The 19,954-nt window shown below is 42.6% G+C and overlaps 1 protein-coding gene across 10 annotated transcripts in view; it reads right to left on the reverse strand.

Moving 5' to 3' along the window:
* LOC120398708 (putative uncharacterized protein DDB_G0271606) overlaps positions 1 to 19,954 on the reverse strand; it is an 85,592-nt gene that overhangs the window by 45,952 nt on the left and 19,686 nt on the right. For 9 of the 10 annotated variants that reach the window (XM_039526287.1, XM_039526283.1, XM_039526282.1 and 6 more), the window contains exons 2-4: positions 18,994 to 19,074; positions 15,834 to 16,903; positions 941 to 1,077 (exon numbers count right to left, since the gene is read on the reverse strand). In XM_039526287.1, coding sequence (XP_039382221.1) covers positions 941 to 1,077; positions 15,834 to 16,903; positions 18,994 to 19,074 — 1,288 coding nt within the window. The remainder of the gene's footprint in view (positions 1 to 940; positions 1,078 to 15,833; positions 16,904 to 18,993; positions 19,075 to 19,954) is intronic. The other variant, XM_039526281.1, reaches the window with a different exon arrangement.

Genomic DNA, 19,954 nt, shown 5'->3' on the forward strand with positions numbered 1-19,954 from the left:
GAGAATCACAGCAGCAGAGCATTTTGAGGTACTCAGGATTACAGAGTGGCAGTGATACAATGTGTCACTGGTCTGGATTGCACCCCAGAACATGATAACAGGTTTTCAGGCACAAGAGACAGGTTTTCTTCCAATAAAGTTAGTTCAACTGAGTTTGCTTAACTAGACTGAAAATCCCCCTTTATATCAATGTAGACCCTGTTTAACACCTTCAAGTTCATATGAGCTAGTCATGTCAAAGTCCTAATGCTCAGGTTGGAGTAATTAACCTTGGCTTCCTTCAGCAGGCACACAGGAAAGGATGCCCTTTTAGTCCAGTTCCTACTTCCACTATGCTGGAGTCTGTCAGCTAGGCCGTAGAATCTGGGAGCCTTCCCCCACAGCTTTTAACCTACAATTAGTTAGGCTCCCCAACAATGCATATTCAAAGCGGTCTTACAGCTAGTCAATATATAGCTCCCTATCAAGCTGTACCAACCACGTTTCAATTTTTTTTCCTCCTCTCTTTTCAATGTTTTATAGAATACTAAGCTATCCCAGTTGCTAAGGCTTTCCAGATACCACAAGAAGGCACCCCTTTTCAAAAGTCTGTGGTTGCCAAATAACTTCCATGAGCTTTTCTGTACAGATACATTTACATTCTTCCTTCATTTAACTCTATAGGAAAGGATCATAAAGCAACAATACAGTTAATACACATGCTGCTCACTTTCCACCACTTAATGAATGAATTAATTAAAAAAATTCAAACTCCAAAGTCACTGTACCTAGAGTTCATGTAAGAAGCTCTTGGCTATGCATTCAATAAGCTAGCAAGCCAGATACTGTTTCAAAAAAGCAGAAAAGGAAACCTTTATCTAGGCCCTGGTAAAAGTAGTTATTCAGTGCTGTATATGTCATCTTAAAAGTTAGCCTTGCATTTATTTTAAAGAATTCTTACTTTTTCACATCTTCTTCTGTTCTCAGATGGGCTACAATGATGGTGAGATGCATTGTTTGAACAGGAATTAGAGCTCTCAACAAGTCGGGTTCTTTAGTGAATATTAGCTCCTGGACATCTTCAATTTTGTCCAAAATCTGCAATGCAATAAATAAAAAGGAGAAACCATCATTGTACATTTTAAAAAGGCTTAGGGCTTGCTGTAAGAATTTCCATAAAACTGTAGCCTGCAGTTTAATGCAGATTAATGCGGAAGTTGGCAGCCAGGTTTCTCCAGTTTTAGAAAACTGGAACTTACAGCTCAAAATCTCAAGTAAATACATCATGTCACTCAAAGGGCAAAATTTTGTCTTCAAATATATTTGTCCAGCCCATTAACCTCAAGGGAGTTGCACAGGTGTAACAGTAGAATTTGTACCAAAGATTTTTATATCAAAATCATTTCAAAAGGTCAAACTACTTTCCTTTAAAATCCAAGGGGTAAATTCAGAACTGGGGTAAGCAGGTGCTAATTCCATGGACTTTACAACAGCTCTGAATTTGTCCTTAAGTGTGCTGGAATAAAGTCACAAATTCTGTGCAAATATTAATGTGATCATCATGCAGTTGTCAGTTGTTAATAGTGTGTGGAAATTGAATAGCATTTCCATAATTAATTTTATGCCATTTTCTGATTACAAGTTTGATCACAGATGAAATTGATGTCTCTTCCCAAAAGGGAACTGTAACGGCAAACAAAATAGTTCATCTGACTAAATGCATTGTTCCTTGAGATAGCATTTCATAGAGCTGCATGGGCAATCTCTAGCTCTTCTGGGTCTATTTGTATATTAATGTAATCGACTCAATGAAAAGTGAAGGAATTCTTTTGAAATAATTTTGATATGGGTTAGGAATGAAAAAAGGAATAAGAAAAAAGAAAAGGGAATTCTAGTACACAGGAAATTTAGCACATAATGGAATTGTATAATAACGAAACTCTTTGTAAATATTTAAATTTCCATATGGGTCCAATTTGTAATTCATGTGTGCATGTGTGTGTGAGAGAGAATTTGTAAGGATTCCACTTTACTCTTCGATAGTAGAAAAGCTTGGCATACTTATTGTACAGTTTAGTTACTGGCCAAAATGCTGATTTTGGTATTGGGTGTAATGGGCATTTACTGAACATCTTGAGATACAACTAAAGACAACTTAGTTTGAAAGTATGAAAAAATATTGAACCACTTGAATTACAATGTTATGGCCACCTTTTGCCACCCTTTCAATGACACCTATGGAACCATTCCTACAGTCAGGTACCTCTTGTTATGACTAAAGGTATCTTAAACTGGCCCATTACCTGTGGCACATTTGCAAAAATATCAAGAAAAAAAAATCAAAATATTTACAAGAGAATGGTTTTTCTTCAAAGAGAGCTTCAGTGGTGTGCAGAGTGTCAAACAGCCCTGGATACCAAAGCCCTCACCCCACATAAGAGGACAAGTGTAGGTGGGAGCCATGTAAGATTCCTTCCCATCATCCAAACAATGTGTTTCAAGAATATTCTTGAGATGAGAGAGTAGATCAATCTTTCCGCCCATTCAATTCCAGTCTCTAGGAGACTGACAAAGAAGCTAATTATGATGCCACTTTCTGGTGCAGATCCCTGTGCATTATGAAATGGACTTCAAACCTCTCCCCACTGCCAGAACAATGTGGGGAAGCACCATCAAAAATTTCAGGGCTTTCTTCCTCAATGAGAGTGTACAGTCTCACTCAATTACAATATCTACCCAACATCATCAGCAACCTTTCCAACGCAAGCTCATACTGAAAGCTGATTTTTATTAACCTATTCTTGTTTTTTAAATCAAAAGTAATGACAAACTGCAAGGCTCAACTAGTCTAATTTGGGTTGGTAGAGACATAATTGCCTCCCATTGATAGAATGCCTCCTGGCGCTTCCCTTCACACTGCAGTATGAGATAACTTCTGTGCTTATCTGGTCCAGAAGGAGGGAGGATGGTAGGTTGGCCCCAGGTCCTTATGGCTGGATATCTCCCTAAGGATACTAGCAAGGAGAACTTCTGTTCAGGAGACAGTAATTGTGCAATTATACAGATGGATAGGGAGAAAGGAAGTTCATTATGTCCCTTCTGCACTTTTGTTTACCCATTCAAGGGCCACACATGACCAGTAAGTTTTAGGGGGCCAAAGAAAGTTATATGGAGACCTCTCTCCTGCCTCATGGTTGCCTCCAGAGATTACGCCAATCAAACTCAGTTAAAAAACAACACTCCAGTAAGAACAAGGTCAAATGATGTGTTTCAAAAAAAGCAGTAATATAAATGAGTCAAATAAAATAGCATGAAAATAAAGTGCAAGAGGGGTGCATTTTCATATAGACACCTAAAAAAGCACACAGGCTGGTAACTGTATGCATTACACCAAAGCTGAATTCACGTATTGCTTTGTAGAAGAGGATACCAGATTGTATATGCTCACGCACAAATGATGTGCACAACTTTGGCCTGTCTTGTGATACAGCAAGGCCAGAGAGCAGTGGGAGAGAGGAGATATACAAGCTAAGGCTGTCAAGTGATTAAAAAAATTAATCACGATCAATCACACTGTTAAACAATAATATAATACCATTTATTTAAATATTTTTGGATGTTCTCTACATTTTCAAATATATTGATTTCAATTAGAAGGCAGAATATAAGCGTACAGAGCTCATTTTATATTTATTTTTTATTACAAGTACTGTAGTGCAATCTCTTTGTAATGAAAGTTGAACTTACAAATGTAGAATTATGTACAAAAAATAACTGCATTCAAAAATAAAACAATGTAAAACTTTAGAACCTACAAGTCCACTCAGTCCTACTTCTCGTTCAGCCAAATCACTCAAACAAACAAGTTTGGTTGCAATTTGCAGGAGATAATGCTGCCCACGTCTTGTTTAAAATGTCACCTGAAAGCGAGAACAGGCATTCACACGGCACTGTTGTAGCCGGCATTGCAAGGTATTTACATGGCGGATGCGCTAAAGATTCATATGTCCCTCCATGCTTCAACCACCATTCCAGAAGATGTGTCCATGCTGATGATGGGTTCTGCTTGATAACGATCCAAAGCAGAGTGGACCGATGCATGTTCATTTTCATCATCTGAGTCAGATGCCACCAGCAGAAAGTTGATTTTCTTTTTTTTGGTGGTTTGGGTTCTGTAGTTTTTGCATCGGAGTGTTGCTCTGTTAAGACATCTGAAAGCATGCTCCACACCTCGTCCCTCTCAGATTTTGGAAGGCAATTCAGATTCTTAAACCTTGGTTTAAGTGCTGGAGCTCTCTTTAGAAATCTCACATTAGTACCTTCTTTGCATTTTGTCAACTCTGCCATGAAAAAGTGTTCTTAAAACGAACATGTGCTTGGTCATCATCTGAGACTGCTATAACATGAAATACATGGCAGAATGTGAGTAAAACAGAAGAGGAAACATACAATTCTCCCCCAAGGAGTTCAGTTGCTAATTTAATTAACACTTTTTTTTTTAAACGAGCATCATCAGCTTGGAAACATGTTTTCTGGAATGGTGGCTGAAGCATGAAGGGGCATATGAATGTTTAGCATATCTGGCATGTAAATACCTTGCAATGCCAGCTACAAAAGTGCCATGGGAATGCATGTTCTCACTTTCTGGAGACATTGTAAATAAGAAGTGAACAGCATTATCTCCTGTAAATGTAAACAAACTTGTTAGTGTTCGCAATTGGCTGAACAAGAAGCAGGACTGAGTGGACTTGTAGGCTCTAAAGTTTTACATTGTTTTGTTTTTGATTGCAGTTATGTAACAAAAAAAACCCTACATTTGTAAGTTGCACTTTCACGATAAAGAGATTGAACTACAGTACTTGCATGAGGTGAATTGAAAAATAGTATCTCTTTTGTTTACCATTTTACAGTGCAAATATTTGTAATAAAAAATAATATAAAGTGAGCATATTCTGTGTTGTAATAGAAATAAATATATTTGAAAATGTAGAAAAACATCCAAAAATATTAATACATTTCAATTGGTATTCTATTGTTTAACAGTATGATTAATCACAATTAATTTTTTTTAATCACAGTTAATTTTTTTGAGTTAATTACATGAGTTAACTGCTATCGGGGCAGCTCCAGGCCCCAGCACGCCAAGCGCATGCTTGGGGCGGCATGCTGCGGGGGGTGCTCTGCCTGTCGCTGGGAGGGCGGCAGGCAGGGCTCCGGTGGACGTCCCGCAGGCGTGCCTGCGGAGGGTCCACTGGTCCCGCGGCTTCAGTGGAGCCGCGGGACCGGCAATCGGCATAGCGCCCCCCCGCGGCATGCTGCCGTGCTTGGGGCAGCGAAATGTCTAGAGCCGCCCCAGACTGCAATTAATCAACAGTCCTAATATAAGTGCTAGGCTAATTAAGGCATGGTTTCATGTAGACTAGGGAAGGTTACTACAGGTTAATTGGAGCACCTGTAGCCAATTAAGGCGGTCAGGAACCTAATTAAAAAAAAACCCTGCTTCAGGCAGACAATGTGGAGCAAGGAAGGAGAGAGGACTGGAGTTTGGAAGTGTGTTGCTGAGAACTGAAAGACCTGAGAACCATAGGAAGGGAGACCCTGGCTCAGCAGAGCAGGGAGACTCCCCCTCCCACAGCATCAAGGACCAAGGGTAACCCTACCCAGGGGGAAGAGGGTAAGTGAGGCAAGACCAACTGAGCCGGGCCAAGAGCACTGGAGTGACGTGTGTCCAATATGGATTGAGATACAGGGGAACACTACCAAGATGACTGCAGAGGTGGTCCCCAAGCTCCCCTATGCAGCCTTAATTGGCAGGGACATCCCTGGGTTTTGAGAGCTTACTTCCCCTCCCCCATTGAGTTAGGGGATGGCAGTAAGCTCCAGGCAGAGATCGAGGCACCTATGGATGGCCCCACCCCAATTTTGCTGGGTTTTCCCGAGTAATTTTCACCCCCAGAAAGTGCCCAGAAGGAAGGCAGATAAAAGATTAGGAACCAGGATTTTGGTGGCAAACCAGAGAGCTGCCCTGGTTGGTAGGCAGCCCCATCAGGGAAACCTCAAGGAAGCACAGACCAGTGGAGACCCAGAGACAGCCCCCGCAGCATGAGCGGAAGCACCCCAAGGGATGGAGGGGAGACCAATCCAATAGAATCAGGCCAGATCGGTCCCACGCCAAGTTTTTTGGGCAGGATGAAGCCTATGACCCGCTGTATGTGAATGTGAGGGAAGAGGTAGTAGAGGTAAACAGCATGCCAGTAGAAGGGAAAACCAAACGTCCAGGGCCATACTATAAAATCAAGCAGGATCTGTTGTACTGGGTAGTGCCAATCCAGGAGGAAGTAGCAGAACAGCTCTAGGTTCCACGGAAGCACACAAGGGCTGTATTAGAGTTAGCTCACAGTCATCTGTTTGGGGGACATTTAGGAGCAGACAAGACCCTGGATAGAGTCCTAAGGAGGTTCTACTGGCTGGGTGTACGAGCAGAAGTCCAGCACTATTGCACCTCATGCCCAGAGTGCCAGCTTCATAGCCCCCAACCTCAGTTAAGGGCCCTCAGCCTCAGTCATGGGCCCCATTGGTACCCTTGCCTGTAACTGAAGTCCCTTTTGAAAGGATAGCCATAGATCTAGTGGGCCCACTAGAAAGATCAGCCTGGGGCCACCAAAGCATACTCATCAACCTGGACTACACTACACGGTACCCCGAAGCCATTCCTTTAAGAAACCCCATGTCCAAGGTGATCACAAAAGAACTGGTCAAGGTTTTTGCTAAGGTAAGCATCCCTAAGGCAATCCTGACAGACCAAGAGACTCCCTTCATGTCGAGAGTTAAGAAAGATTTATGTACCCTGCTCCATATCCAAGCCTTGCACACCTCAGCCTATCATCCCCAAACAGATGGTCTGGTCGAGTGATTTAACTGCACTCTCAAGAGTATGATCGAAAGGTGGTGGCCCAAGATGGAAAAGACCCTTCTACCATACCTGATGTTTGCAATACGAGAAGTTCCCCAGACATCTACTGTATGCTCCCCCTTGGAGCTACTGTATGGACACCACTCATGTGACATATTAAACATTGCAAAGGGGGAATGGGAGGAACAACCCCACCTAGGAAAGAATGTCATTCCACACATGGCCCAGATGAGAGAATGAATAGCCCAAATGACCCCTATAGTATGAGAGCATTTGGAGAAAGCACAAGAGGCCCAGAAAACCTACAACAACTGTCGGGCAAAAACATGGAAATTCAATCAGGAGAATGGGTCCTGGTATCAACAACAGAAAGCAAGCTCCTGGCCAGCTGGTGTGGACCCTATAAGATTGTGGAAGCCATTGGGGAGGTGAATTATAAGGAGAAGCAGCCAGACTGCCAAAGGCCAGAGCAGATCTACAATGTCAATTTACTGAAACCCTGGCTCAACTGGGAGATGTGCCTGGCCATCCTGCCTCAACTGTTCCACCCCAGGCAGATGGCACACAAGGGCAGGTAAGGATATCCCTCAAATTAGCCCCAGAACAACAAACAGAGGTCATCAAGATGATTCAGTGGAACCAAAACATGTTCTCCACGCAACCAGGCCGTATGACGCTGATCCAACACCACATTGAAATCTGTCCCAGAGCAAGGGTGACGATAACACCATATCACATACCAGGAGCAAAAAGAGAAGAAATTAGGGTGGAAGTAAGGAAGAAGATGGAACTTGGGGTGACTGAGGAATCACACAGCCAGTAGTCAAACCCTATTGTCTTGGTCCCCAAGCCTGAGAGTACCCTGAGGTTTTGTCATGACTTCCAGAATTTAACAAGGTATCCCAATTTGATTCCTACCCGACACCACGTATCAATGAGCCAGTGGATAAGTTAGGCAAGGTCCCATACTTGACAAAAGGCTACTGGCAGATCCCCCTGGCTGAAGACGCCAAGGAGGTGATACAGCAGGGCCAGGGAGCAGTGGGAGACTGGTAGAGGGGAGATATATAAGCTCTAAGCTAATTAAGGCATGGTTCTCTGTAGCCTAGGGACCATTAATACAGTTAATTGGCACACCTGTAGCCAATTAAGGCCCTGTCAGGAACCTAATTAAAAAACCTCTGCTTCAGGGAGTGTGGAGTGAGGAAGGAGAGAGGACTGGAGTTTGGAGATGTGTTGCTGAGAATTGAAAGACCCAAGAACTGGAGGAAGGGAGACCCTGCCTCAACAGAGCAGGGAGACTCCCTTCCCCCAGCATAAAGGACCGACAGTAACCCTACCAGGAGGAAGAGGGTAAGAAACCCACAGGGGTTGAGAGGGGCTGGGGCTCAGAATGAGGAGCAAACCCAAACCCCCCTTCCCCACTTCCCTCCTCTATCACCTTATTGGGCCACTATCAGGGCCCTTGGTGCCCCAAGAGCAGGTGCAAGGGGTAGCGTCCTACCTAACCCCACCACCACCACCACGAAAAGTGTGGGACACCCCCCATACCAACACTGGCCATTTTGTCAGTCTTTACAAATGATCACCCTGCTATCTGGAAGATCTCAGCTGGGAACAGTTGAGGCATTTTTCCACAATATTGCCCACCCCCCTGCACCCTCCACAAACAGCCACCCTCCCTTTAGTATGTGGAGATTAATTTTTATCTCTTTCCCTCTGAACTACGCTGAGGTTTTCAGGGTTCCCAGGACAAAATCAGAAACTGGGGTCTTCCAACCCTTCCCAAAAATTACCATGGAGATGAAAGAGTTCAAGAAGAATACTACTGAAAACTTTAAAGCTGGTTTATTATCACAAAAGACACATCACATCATTGTTGCCTGAACTGAATGGTACCACTCTATGGGCTAGACCAAAAGTGAAGTGGAAAGCTACTACCTATGAAACTATAGTGCTGATGCAGCAGCAGTCGTTTCACCATAAGAAATGGAACTGTACTCTGGACTGTGAAACCAGTTCTAACTAAAATATGTAATTTGCTTTTTTGCTGTAGTTACAAGACATAATTGGATAAGGTGTGTTGTGCGACTAAAAAACTAATAGAAGACAAAGCATATTATATATTACTAAAATGCTTTGTATTTATGCTGAATTGTAGAACTAAGAATTGTTCTCATACTTAAATTTTATGGAAAAGTACTAGTAACTGAACTGTTGCAATCTCTGTTTTTTGTATATGTAGCTCTTTTCTTTGTATGTGTACAATCTGTCAGAAACTAAGATGTATGTTCTGGTGAGGCTTGTGAGATATGCACCATCTGCCAGGAATGGATAATTATCTGTATTGGTTTAGGATGGTACAGACACCTCTGTGTCTTGTAAACCATGTATGGAACCAGATAAGAAAAAGGATGAAATTGTTGTGCTAATACAGTGGAATTTGGGGATCTTCCATCTGTTATAAACAAGCAGAGTGTAAAACAGACAGGCCTGGTCTACACTGGGGGGGATCAATCTAAGATACGCAACTTCAGCTACGAAAATAGCGTAGCTGAAATCGATGCATCTTAGATCGAATTAAAATTACTTACTTCATGTCCTCGTGGTGCTGGATCGACGGCGGCAGCGCCCCCATCGACTTTGCTTCTGCCTCTCACAGTGCTGGAGTTCAGCAGTCGACGGGAGAGCAATCGGGGATCAATATATCATGTCTACACTACAGGCGATAAATCGATCCCCAATAGATCGATCACTACCCACCGATCCAGCAGGTAGTGTAGACATACCCACAGTTTCTGTAATCATTTTGAGACAGACTAGATGCTGCAGGACTGTTTCCCTCTCTGTATTGTGCTGATTTATCTTTGATTAATAAATAGATAACCAGGCTCACAAATGAACCCATTCATATAAATATCATGATTATAGCCAAAAACTCCAAAGATAATAACAAAATGTTTTTAAAGTACATCAGAAGCAGGAAGCCTGCTAAACAACCAGCGGGGCCCCTTGATGATCAAAATACAAAAGGAGCGCTTAAAGACGATAAAGTCATTGCGGAGAAACTAAATGGATTCTTTGCTTCAGTCTTCACGGCTGAGGATGTTCGGGAGATTCCCAAACCTGAGCTGGCTTTTGTAGGTGACAAATCTGAGGAACTGTCACAGATTGAAGTGTCACTAGAGGAGGTTTTGGAATTAATTGATAAACTCAACATTAACAAGTCACCAGGACCAGATGGCATTCACCCAAGAGTTCTGAAAGAACTCAAATGTGAAGTTGCGGAACTATTAACTAAGGTATGTAACCTATCCTTTAAATCGGCTTCGGTACCCAATGACTGGAAGTTAGCTAATGTAACGCCAATATTTAAAAAGGGCTCTAGGGGTGATCCCGGCAATTACAGACCGGTAAGTCTAATGTCGGTACCGGGCAAATTAGTTGAAACAATAGTAAAGAATAAAATTGTCAGACACATAGAAAAACATAAATTATTGAGCAGTAGTCAACATGGTTTCTGTAAAGGGAAATCGTGTCTTACTAATCTATTAGAGTTCTTTGAAGGGGTCAACAAACATGTGGACAAGGGGGATCCGGTGGACATAGTGTACTTGGATTTCCAGAAAGCCTTTGACAAGGTCCCTCACCAAAGGCTCTTGCGTAAATTAAGCTGTCATGGGATAAAAGGAAAGGTCCTTTCATGGATTGAGAACTGGTTAAAGGACAGGGAACAAAGGGTACGAATTAATGGTAAATTCTCAGAATGGAGAGGGGTAACTAGTGGTGTTCCCCAAGGGTCAGTCCTCGGACCAATCCTATTCAATTTATTCATAAATGATCTGGAGAAAGGGGTAAACAGTGAGGTGGCCAAGTTTGCAGATGATACTAAACTTCTCAAGATAGTTAAGACCAAAGCAGATTGTGAAGAACTTCAAAAAGATCTCACAAAACTAAGTGATTGGGCAACAAAATGGCAAATGAAATTTAATGTGGATAAATGTAAAGTAATGCACATTGGAAAAAATAACCCAAACTATACATACAACATGATGGGAGCTAATTTAGCTACAACGAGTCAGGAAAAAGATCTTGGCGTCATCGTGGATAGTTCTCTGAAGATGTCCACGCAGTGTGCAGAGGCGGTCAAAAAAGCAAACAGGATGTTAGGAATCATTAGAAAGGGGATAGAGAATAAGACTGAAAATATATTATTGCCCTTATATAAATCCATGGTACGCCCACATCTCGAATACTGTGTACAGATGTGGTCTCCTCACCTCAAAAAAGATATTCTAGCACTAGAAAAGGTTCAGAAAAGGGCAACTAAAATGATTAGGGGTTTAGAGAGGGTCCCATACGAGGAAAGATTAAAGAGGCTAGGACTCTTCAGCTTGGAAAAGAGAAGACTAAGGGAGGACATGATAGAGGTATATAAAATCATGAGTGATGTTGAGAAAGTGGATAAGGAAAAGTTATTTACTTATTCCCATAATACAAGAACTAGGGGTCACCAAATGAAATTAATAGGCAGCAGGTTTAAAACAAATAAAAGGAAGTTCTTCTTCACGCAGCGCACAGTCAACTTGTGGAACTCCTTACCTGAGGAGGTTGTGAAGGCTAGGACTATAACAGCGTTTAAAAGAGAACTGGGTAAATTCATGGTGGCTAAGTCCATAAAAGGCTATTAGCCAGAATGGGTAAGAATGGTGTCCCTAGCCTCTGTTTGTCAGAGGATGGAGATGGATGGCAGGAGAGAGATCACTTGATCATTGCCTGTTAGGTTCACTCCCTCTGGGGCACCTGGCATTGGCCACTGTCGGTAGACAGATACTGGGCTAGATGGACCTTTGGTCTGACCTGGTACGGCCTTTCTTGTGTTCTTATGTTCTTATCTTTTTTTAAAGCAAACATATTTATGACACTACCATAATTTAGGCTCCTTGCAAGACTGCACAGTGTTGATAGCATTGCTAAGGTCAACATTCAATCTTTGCCCATAGTAGATCAGAGGCAGTTTTATTTTTTAAAATCAGGGCTAACCTGCTAAAGGAGTGTTCTACGTCAGAAACTGAAATCAGTGTTGGGATAAAAATCCTTAGAGCGATGCAAGTATGCCTAAAAACACTACACAGTCCTTTTTCGTAAATCTTGTTTGACAACTTAATTGAAGCCACTTTCAAAATAATGTGTCTCTCAGCTTGTTTAAAAGGTGAGATTCTTCAACAAAATCCCTATGAAACATTGATAGGATGAGCATTCTTCAGGGGATCCCATGGTCCCATACCCACTGCATGTGGTACAGTGGAGCGGTGCCATCCCTGTCACTGCAGTGTATACTACCTCCACCCAAGTTGGAACCCTGCTAATGCTAAAGCCACAAAGGGACAATGGAGCTGTACACCCAGGAGGATTCCCCAGCTGAACCGGAGACAGCCCTGCCCATCACCAGAATAATAGCTCTTTTTAATCCTAGATCTCAAAGTACTTTACAAAGCAAATTCATCCCCATTTTGCAGATGGGGAAACTGAAGCACTGAGAATGAATTGATTTGGATTTGGTCATTCAGCAGGATAGTGGCACAGCTGGGGAAAGAAACCCAGACTCCTGAGTCTGAGTGAAAAGTGATGACTCAAACCTCTTCTGAAGGAGAGACCAGCAAACCAGCCATTGGTAACTGAAAGTTCCCTCAATTTTGCACCACCTCATCTCCTCTTTACCACATGGGAAGTCCTTGACTGACTTCAAATTATATGACATTACACCATTCCCCCTCATATGGAATTTTAAACCATCTTATTTTACCCATGAGGAAGCTTGGCCAATGAAGCTAGTGACCGCGACCTCTGCTCAATGGGTTACTCTTCCTTCAATTCCAACATCAATGTGACAAGGGTGTGTGGAAAAGGAATTCTGTCGGCAAAATGGGATCCTAAGTCAGCCTGCAGATTCCTACTAACTAATTTGAGGGCCAATTTTAATTCAACAGAGCTACGTCAATGGGAGGCTTCATCTTCTCTTTGGCCTTTGAAAAGTTTAGTTCCACATTTAGTGGTCAGGGAATCAGGACATAGGCAGGTTGAGCATTATGTTCATGATTTTCTTTTTGTAGGGAAAGTAGGGACTGTATCTGTTGAAAACATTTCAGGCACTGGACAGGCTATGTGGAGTACCAACAGCAAGAGAAAAAGAGAAGGCTCTGACCTTGTTTCCCAATTGGTATATCTGAGGGATAAAATTACACACAGCAGTGAGTGTTTCTTGTCTCTTCTTTTTAAAAACTGCTCCTGTAACACATGCCTAGTGGTGGCTACAATGGGAATTACCAGGCCTCATCATTATATTAAAGTAACCCAGGAGATGTAATAAGACTTAAAGGTTTGAGACAGGGTTGTTGGTTTTTTTTAGAACACACAATAGGGTATCCTTCTGGTGTGAGGAGTGGCTGCTGCCTTCAGGTCCACTCAGATGCTGCAGGAGGCACAGGTGGCAAAGTGTACTTCCAAGGGACTGGTATGGTCAAAGAATCAAATCATGAAGGACATAATATTTCTGCTATTTTTTTCCTCTCTAACCCTACTAGCCATCACTCTGTGGGACTTCAGGTTCCAAAACAAGCAGGTTTATTTCTATAGTCATTTAAATGAATCATTCGGTAGATTGCAGAAAACCAGTTACTATTTTTATTAAAGGATTTAAACTGTGGGCGTAGTAGAGTCCATTGGGCCAGCAAAGGAGCATCTGTCTCGCGTGCAGGCTGCCAGCTAGGTTCCCCCATTTGACTGTCTGTCTCAGGTGGCAGGGAAGGAGGGGCATGTGGGGGAGGGGGACCAGCTAGTGCCCCTCTGCCATTCTATGGCAGACTGTTTTCATTCCCTGTAGGTGATAGTTATTCACCTGAGGTAGAATGATTTAGGCCTAGCAAAAGGGGTTGATTTGATAATTGTAATAAAGAGGAATACTAGCCCTATCGAGATCTCATTTCCCTGGAGTGATCTTGACCAGGTCAGAGATATTTCTACATCAGGTTTTATGAGGGCAACCCGACTTGCCAAAGATTGATCAGGCCAGAAAAATAATTAACTGGAAAGTTGGTATGTATACTAAAATGACAGGGGGCGGGGAGAGTGATTTCCTACGTGGGAATTAAGTATGCCTCCCCAGCACAGTTTTGAAAGGATGGAGTACATTTATGTGGGGTCAGACAATTTGTGGGAGGACCTCAATGCTACATGGATTCCTTTCTAGTTGGCCAGCAGGGTAGAGAAGGACCTCTAAAGTGAATGCTATCATCTGCTGTGGTGGTTTTCACTGTGGTTGGTGAGTTAGAAGGAGTCTGATTAAAATATCTATAACCTAGTGGGCTGCTTGGAAATTGGTTCTGAGCACAACACTGCATGGTGAGGGTGTCTATCCAGTTTGTGGCTTCCCCCCTCATTTCTGCTACCTCTGGTGTTGAGGAGGGGAAAAGGTCAGGATCCAATGACAGGCGTGAGATTGGAGAGGGGACATGGTCTCCACACTCACCCTCAGGTTCAGAGTACATGGGGGCCATTGGTGCTTCCTATTGGAATAACCCTGCCAGGTAGTTTGGGTGATTTACACTAGTGTAGTGGCATGGCTCAAGCAGCTCCCCCGATGGATCTTCCAGGTGCCCCAGCACAACTACGGGTCTCCCAATAGGAAGAAGTCTCTGTCTCCAGTGTCCACTGAGGTAGAACGTGGCCCACCGGCTAATTGTCCATTCAGTCCTATCCCTTTCTGGGTGGCTGGAGGGGCTGAGCGAAATGAAAAGGCAATGCAATACTGGGGTGGCCACCTGTCTTTGCATAGGGTGTCCCTGCCCTTTACTGCAGGCTTGGTTCCCAAACAGTCTTTACTCATGTATCACTCACTCCTTGGGATCTAACTGTTCCTTCCAAGTGGCTTCTCAGACTATCAAGCCCATCTTTCCTTAACCCTGAAGGTTGAGCTCCCTTTAGGCAGAGAGGCAGAACTCCATCCCAGCCAGTCAGCCCAGAACTGAGCCAGGTTCTCTCCTTTTATTCCCTCTCCAGGCTTGGCTGCAGGTATAGCAGGGTAGGACTAGCTGAGCCCAGAGGCTCTTCTTAAAGCCTTCTCTCCTGGTGTGGGGCCTCTCTGCCCCATCACACTCAGTTATGTAATAGTTTTAATAAAGTTGTGGCCTCCACATTGAATCCTATTATATAGTGTCTGTATCTGTGTTTCCATGCCCACCGTTTAGCATAGAAGATACAAACTGCTATTAAATCTTGTTTTTAAAAAAGCAGAACTGGGCCAACTATCTCTGAGAAAAAAATATAGTAATTGAGAACAGCACAGGCTTTTGCTAATCCTGATCAGTTGATAACGCTGTGCAAATAATTCCTCCACCACAGGCAGTTGAAATAAATCTTGTTCTTGACACATTTCAAGAGGATTCATAGTAAAAATTCCTACCACTTTCCTTAAAACAGGAAGGAATTTCAGGTAATAGAGTTTTCTTAACCTTACAGCCAGGCTCTTGACCAACCTTGAAATTATTACAAAGTTATCTATGATAGCCTCCTTAAAGAAATTAAATCTCAGCTCTGGTGCATACTGTGTTTTCCAAACCACTTTTTAGTACAAACACACACACACAGGTTGAGCAAGCCACCTCTTCCTCTTCAAATGCTACAACTAGTTAACTAGCAAATACTATTGCCAGAGATGCAAACACTCACTGACATCACCCCAATGAAAGGGAACAACAGAAGTTAAAAAGAAAACCCATTAAATAAAATCTGCATATTTACCAATGCAGAAAAATAAAATCAGGGTCTTGAAAAAAAACCTGAACATGATGCAAACAACAGGCATAAGTTTAACAATATTTTAGAATTGCCAGGTATGCATATATAACACGTTTACTTAATTAAGTCAGCTACTTGAAAATACCTGATCATTTGTTATTGGGATAGAGACAAAATAATTTGGCCTCTCTCTCAGGTGTTTCTTATACAATGTTTGTTTATCTTGCCCCTGGTCCTGCTGCTCCTCCATCTCCATAGTCTTAAGCCCTTCCTCTTCTTGGCTTGGTTTTTGTAGATCCACTGCCTTTGACCCTTCCTCATCTTGGCTGTTGTCCTGCTGCTGCTCCAACACTTCTGTCCCTTTCTTGTTTTGGCCGTGCTTCCCTTCCAGCTCCAGCTCCTTTGGCTCTCTCTCATCTTCGACCCTCACTTTGGACTCTCTCCCATCCAAGTTCAGCTGCTGTTCCATGGCCTTTGACCTTTCCTTATCTTGGCTCTGGTCCTGCTGCTGCTCAATTGCTTCTGTCCCTTCCTTGTCTTGGCCCTGGTTCCCTTCCAGCTCCAGCTCCTTTGGCTCTCTCTCATCTTTGGCCATCACCTGTGATTCTCTCTCATCTTGGTTCAGCTGCTGTTCCATGGTCTTTGACCCTTCCTCATCTTGGCCCTGGTGCTGGGTCTGTGTTACCCGGGACCCTTCCCTGTCATGGCCCCTCTGCGGCTGCACCTCCAGTGTCACCTGCAAGGATGCTCCTCCTTGGCCCTGCTGCTGCACCTGCACAGTGACCCCTGGGGCTTCCCATCCTGGGCCCATCTGCTGCGGCTGCACCTCCACAGTCACCTGCAAGGATGCTCCTCCTTGGCCCTGCTGCTGCACCTGCACAGTGACCCCTGGGGCTTCCCATCCTGGGCCCATCTGCTGCGGCTGCACCTGCACAGTTACCTGAGGTGCCTCCCATCCTTGGCCCTGTTGCTGCACCTGCACCGTCACCTGTGGGACCACCCCTCCTTGGCCCTGTGGCTGCACCTGCACAATCACCTTTGGACCTTTATTAGCAGGGTTCTGCTCCTGGGTTACGTCTTGACTCTCTTCTCTGCCCTGTTGCTGCTGCTCCATCACTTTTGGCCTCCGGCACCAGAGTTTTCTCCTCCAAAGTTGGCTCCTCCTCCAAAATTGCCGCCTCCTTTTTCGGGGCTTGAAATCATTTTTTAAAGGAACTGAAACAGATGGCAGAACACTTCCATCATTTGCAAGATAGAGATAATTACATGCCAGTAATGCATTATGGACCCAGTTCTACAACCCTAACTCACGCTGAGCAGAACTCACCAATAGTCCCAGGGGTGACAATGGGATGACTCCCACCCCACCCAACATAAGGATGGCAGAAACAGGTCCTCTAGAAAAAGCCATGGATGAAGTTGTCCAGCATCCCAGGAGAGTGGACAAAAACAAAAGGCCGAGTTCACCACTGGTGTAATTCCACTTCTGCCAGGGATGAATTTTATCCTTTATCTTATTTACCTGGAGATGTAATGTTTGATGTCACATATACAAGGAGGAGCTTGGTCTAGTGGGAAGGGTATTGGACTGGAAGGCAGGAGATGCAAATTCTGTGTCCAGCTCTGCCACTGACCTGATGTGTGGCCTTGGGCAAGTCATTTACTCTTGCTGCCTATTACTCCTCCCATCCTTTGCCTGTCTTGTCTGTTTGGCTTGCAACCTTCGCAGGACAGGGGCCGTCTCTTACAGTACATTTGTACAGTGCTGTGGCAGCCCAATCTCATCTGGGGCCTCTAGACACCACAGTAATATAAAATAACTATGTAGAAACAAACTTAAAAGAAGATTAAGGTTGTAAATTCAAGCACGGAAATATTAGAATTATGGTTGTCTGTGCAGCCTTAATTCTGCCCCCTTGTGTGCATGATGATACAGTCTTTAATATTTTTCCTACAGCCTTTTTCATTCGGTGTCCTCTCTATCCCCATTCTCTATATTGCCCTACTTTATCCTGTTCCCTATTCCCCTCTGCTGGCACATCCCTCTCTTCTTTTGTCCCATCTTCATCTTACCTACCCCTCTTTCACCCTCCCTCTGCATTCCTTCCCCTCCACTCTGCCTGGGCACCAGAATGTTCAGAATTGACAGCACAAGAGTGAGAGTCTCCCTGCTCTTAGTTTCAGTGACAACCACAGCAGCCACTAGGAGCAATTCCAGGAAAAGTCCAGTTCAGTAACCGCAGGAGCATGCTGAGTGCAGATGGAATGTTCTGAAGAGCGAGCTACCAGTCTCTAACAATCTGCTTCTGACCAAACAGTAATTTGCAGAGGCTTATATCTTGGCTACATTTGAGTGTATTTTCATGGGGCCTCTGTCACTCTGACCTTTTCCCTTTGATCTTGCCAAACTTCAAGTCTCTGCTTCAGAATGTCAAGATGCTAGAGCTTCTCAATGGAATGATAAAAAAAAAAAAACCCTGGCAGAACAATGTCTTTTTTAACTCTTTCTCAAGAACAGCTGATTTTGTTGATGTTTTAAAAAATATATAAAACAAATCAGCCTGAGATAGACACCCAGAATAGAAAATTTCAACCTGAATGGTTAAAGTTTGGCAACCTTTTAAGCAGCTGAAAACAGCATCTTAATGTGCATGTTAGGCAACCTGAATTATATGCAGTTCTGGCTAGTTCCTGCTATAAATAAGACAACCGCGACATTTACTAGTATTATTCTGTGGTCATCTGTGTGTTACACTGCTCAGCAAGTGAAACATTAAATTTGCTCTGGTTAGGATGAAAATATTATCCTAATTTCCAAGAGTTCAAAAGGTGAAGGAGTTGTTCCATAGAATGGATTCATTCCTTTACAGGAGAGAATTGAGAGGTCATAGACCACAACTACTCTGATTTATTTGCAATAGGCACATCATTCAAGGTGAAAAGAAACTAAGATAGATAAAAGATCAAAAGCTTTTACAGGTAATTATACTTTTCCAGAAGCGTGTTTATATATTTCAAAACCAATGGCCTGAGAAAAACATTTTCTTAACACTTCTACAACCTCTTTAAAAATGCAAGAAAACACATTCTTACAGGAAAAAAAGAATAATGGTGCCTCCAGATAGAGGACGTATTGTGATCATAAACTAATTACAAGTCAGATATTACCCTAGGTCTTTATCCAAAGATAAGGCTTTCTAGAAGAGTATTACATCAAAGCTGTGATAGATTGGCTAGTAGATTGCCTATAATGAAAGGCAGAGAACTAGCATGGTATCGCAGAGCTAAAGTAGCCCAATACTCACTTTCAAATATTTCTCTGATGTCAGCTTTAAGAAAGGGAAGCTCTGCCATTAGAATACATTCCTCACTTCTTAAGTGATTAACTGGAAGAGACACAAAACAATATTATAGCCTACAAATCAAGAAAGCTGTTAGTTACATGCACACAACTGCTGAATAATAGATTTATGCCTACATGTGACAGGGTAAGCGGATGGTGACATGATATTATGTATAACTACACACTCTTTCTTCCTGTAACTCAGCTCAACATTTTGCTGAAGCACAGGCCACAGTTCTGTCTTAAGACAACAGAGTTTAGCCCTAAGGTTTTTCTATAAGTCAGCTTCAGGGAGAGTAAACAAACATTTAATACATACAAAAAATTGTAAATATTCCAAATTCTGTTATGAATAACTTCTTAAATAAAAGCTACTAGGTAGTAGATTTACTACACCAGTAGAAACACCTTCTTATTAGTGCTGCCAAGCAATTAAAAATCATGATTAATCACAAGATTCAAAAAATTAGTAGTGATTAATGGCACTGTTAAAACAATAGAATGCCATTTATTTAAATATTTTGGATGTTTTCTACATTTTCAAATATATTGATTTCAATTACAATACAGAATACAAAGTGTACAGTGCTCATTTTATATTTATTTTTTATTACAAGTATTTGCACTGTAAGAAAACAAAAGAAATGGTATTTTTCAATTCACCTAATATAAGTACTGTAGTGCAATGTCTGTCATCAAAGTGCAACTTACAAATGTAGAATTATGTACCAAAAAATGCATTAAAAATAAACATCTAAAATTTTAGAGCCTGCAAGTCCATTCTCTCCTACTTCTTGTTCAGCCCATTGCTCAGACAAATACGTTTGTTTACATTTGCAGGAGATAATGCTGCCTGCTTCTTGTTTACAATGTCACCTGAAAGTTCTCATGGCACTGTTGTAGCTGGTGTCACAAGATATTTT

Source organism: Mauremys reevesii, linkage group 2 (assembly GCF_016161935.1).
Source record: "Mauremys reevesii isolate NIE-2019 linkage group 2, ASM1616193v1, whole genome shotgun sequence".
In the NCBI taxonomy this organism is placed as follows: domain Eukaryota; kingdom Metazoa; phylum Chordata; order Testudines; family Geoemydidae; genus Mauremys; species Mauremys reevesii.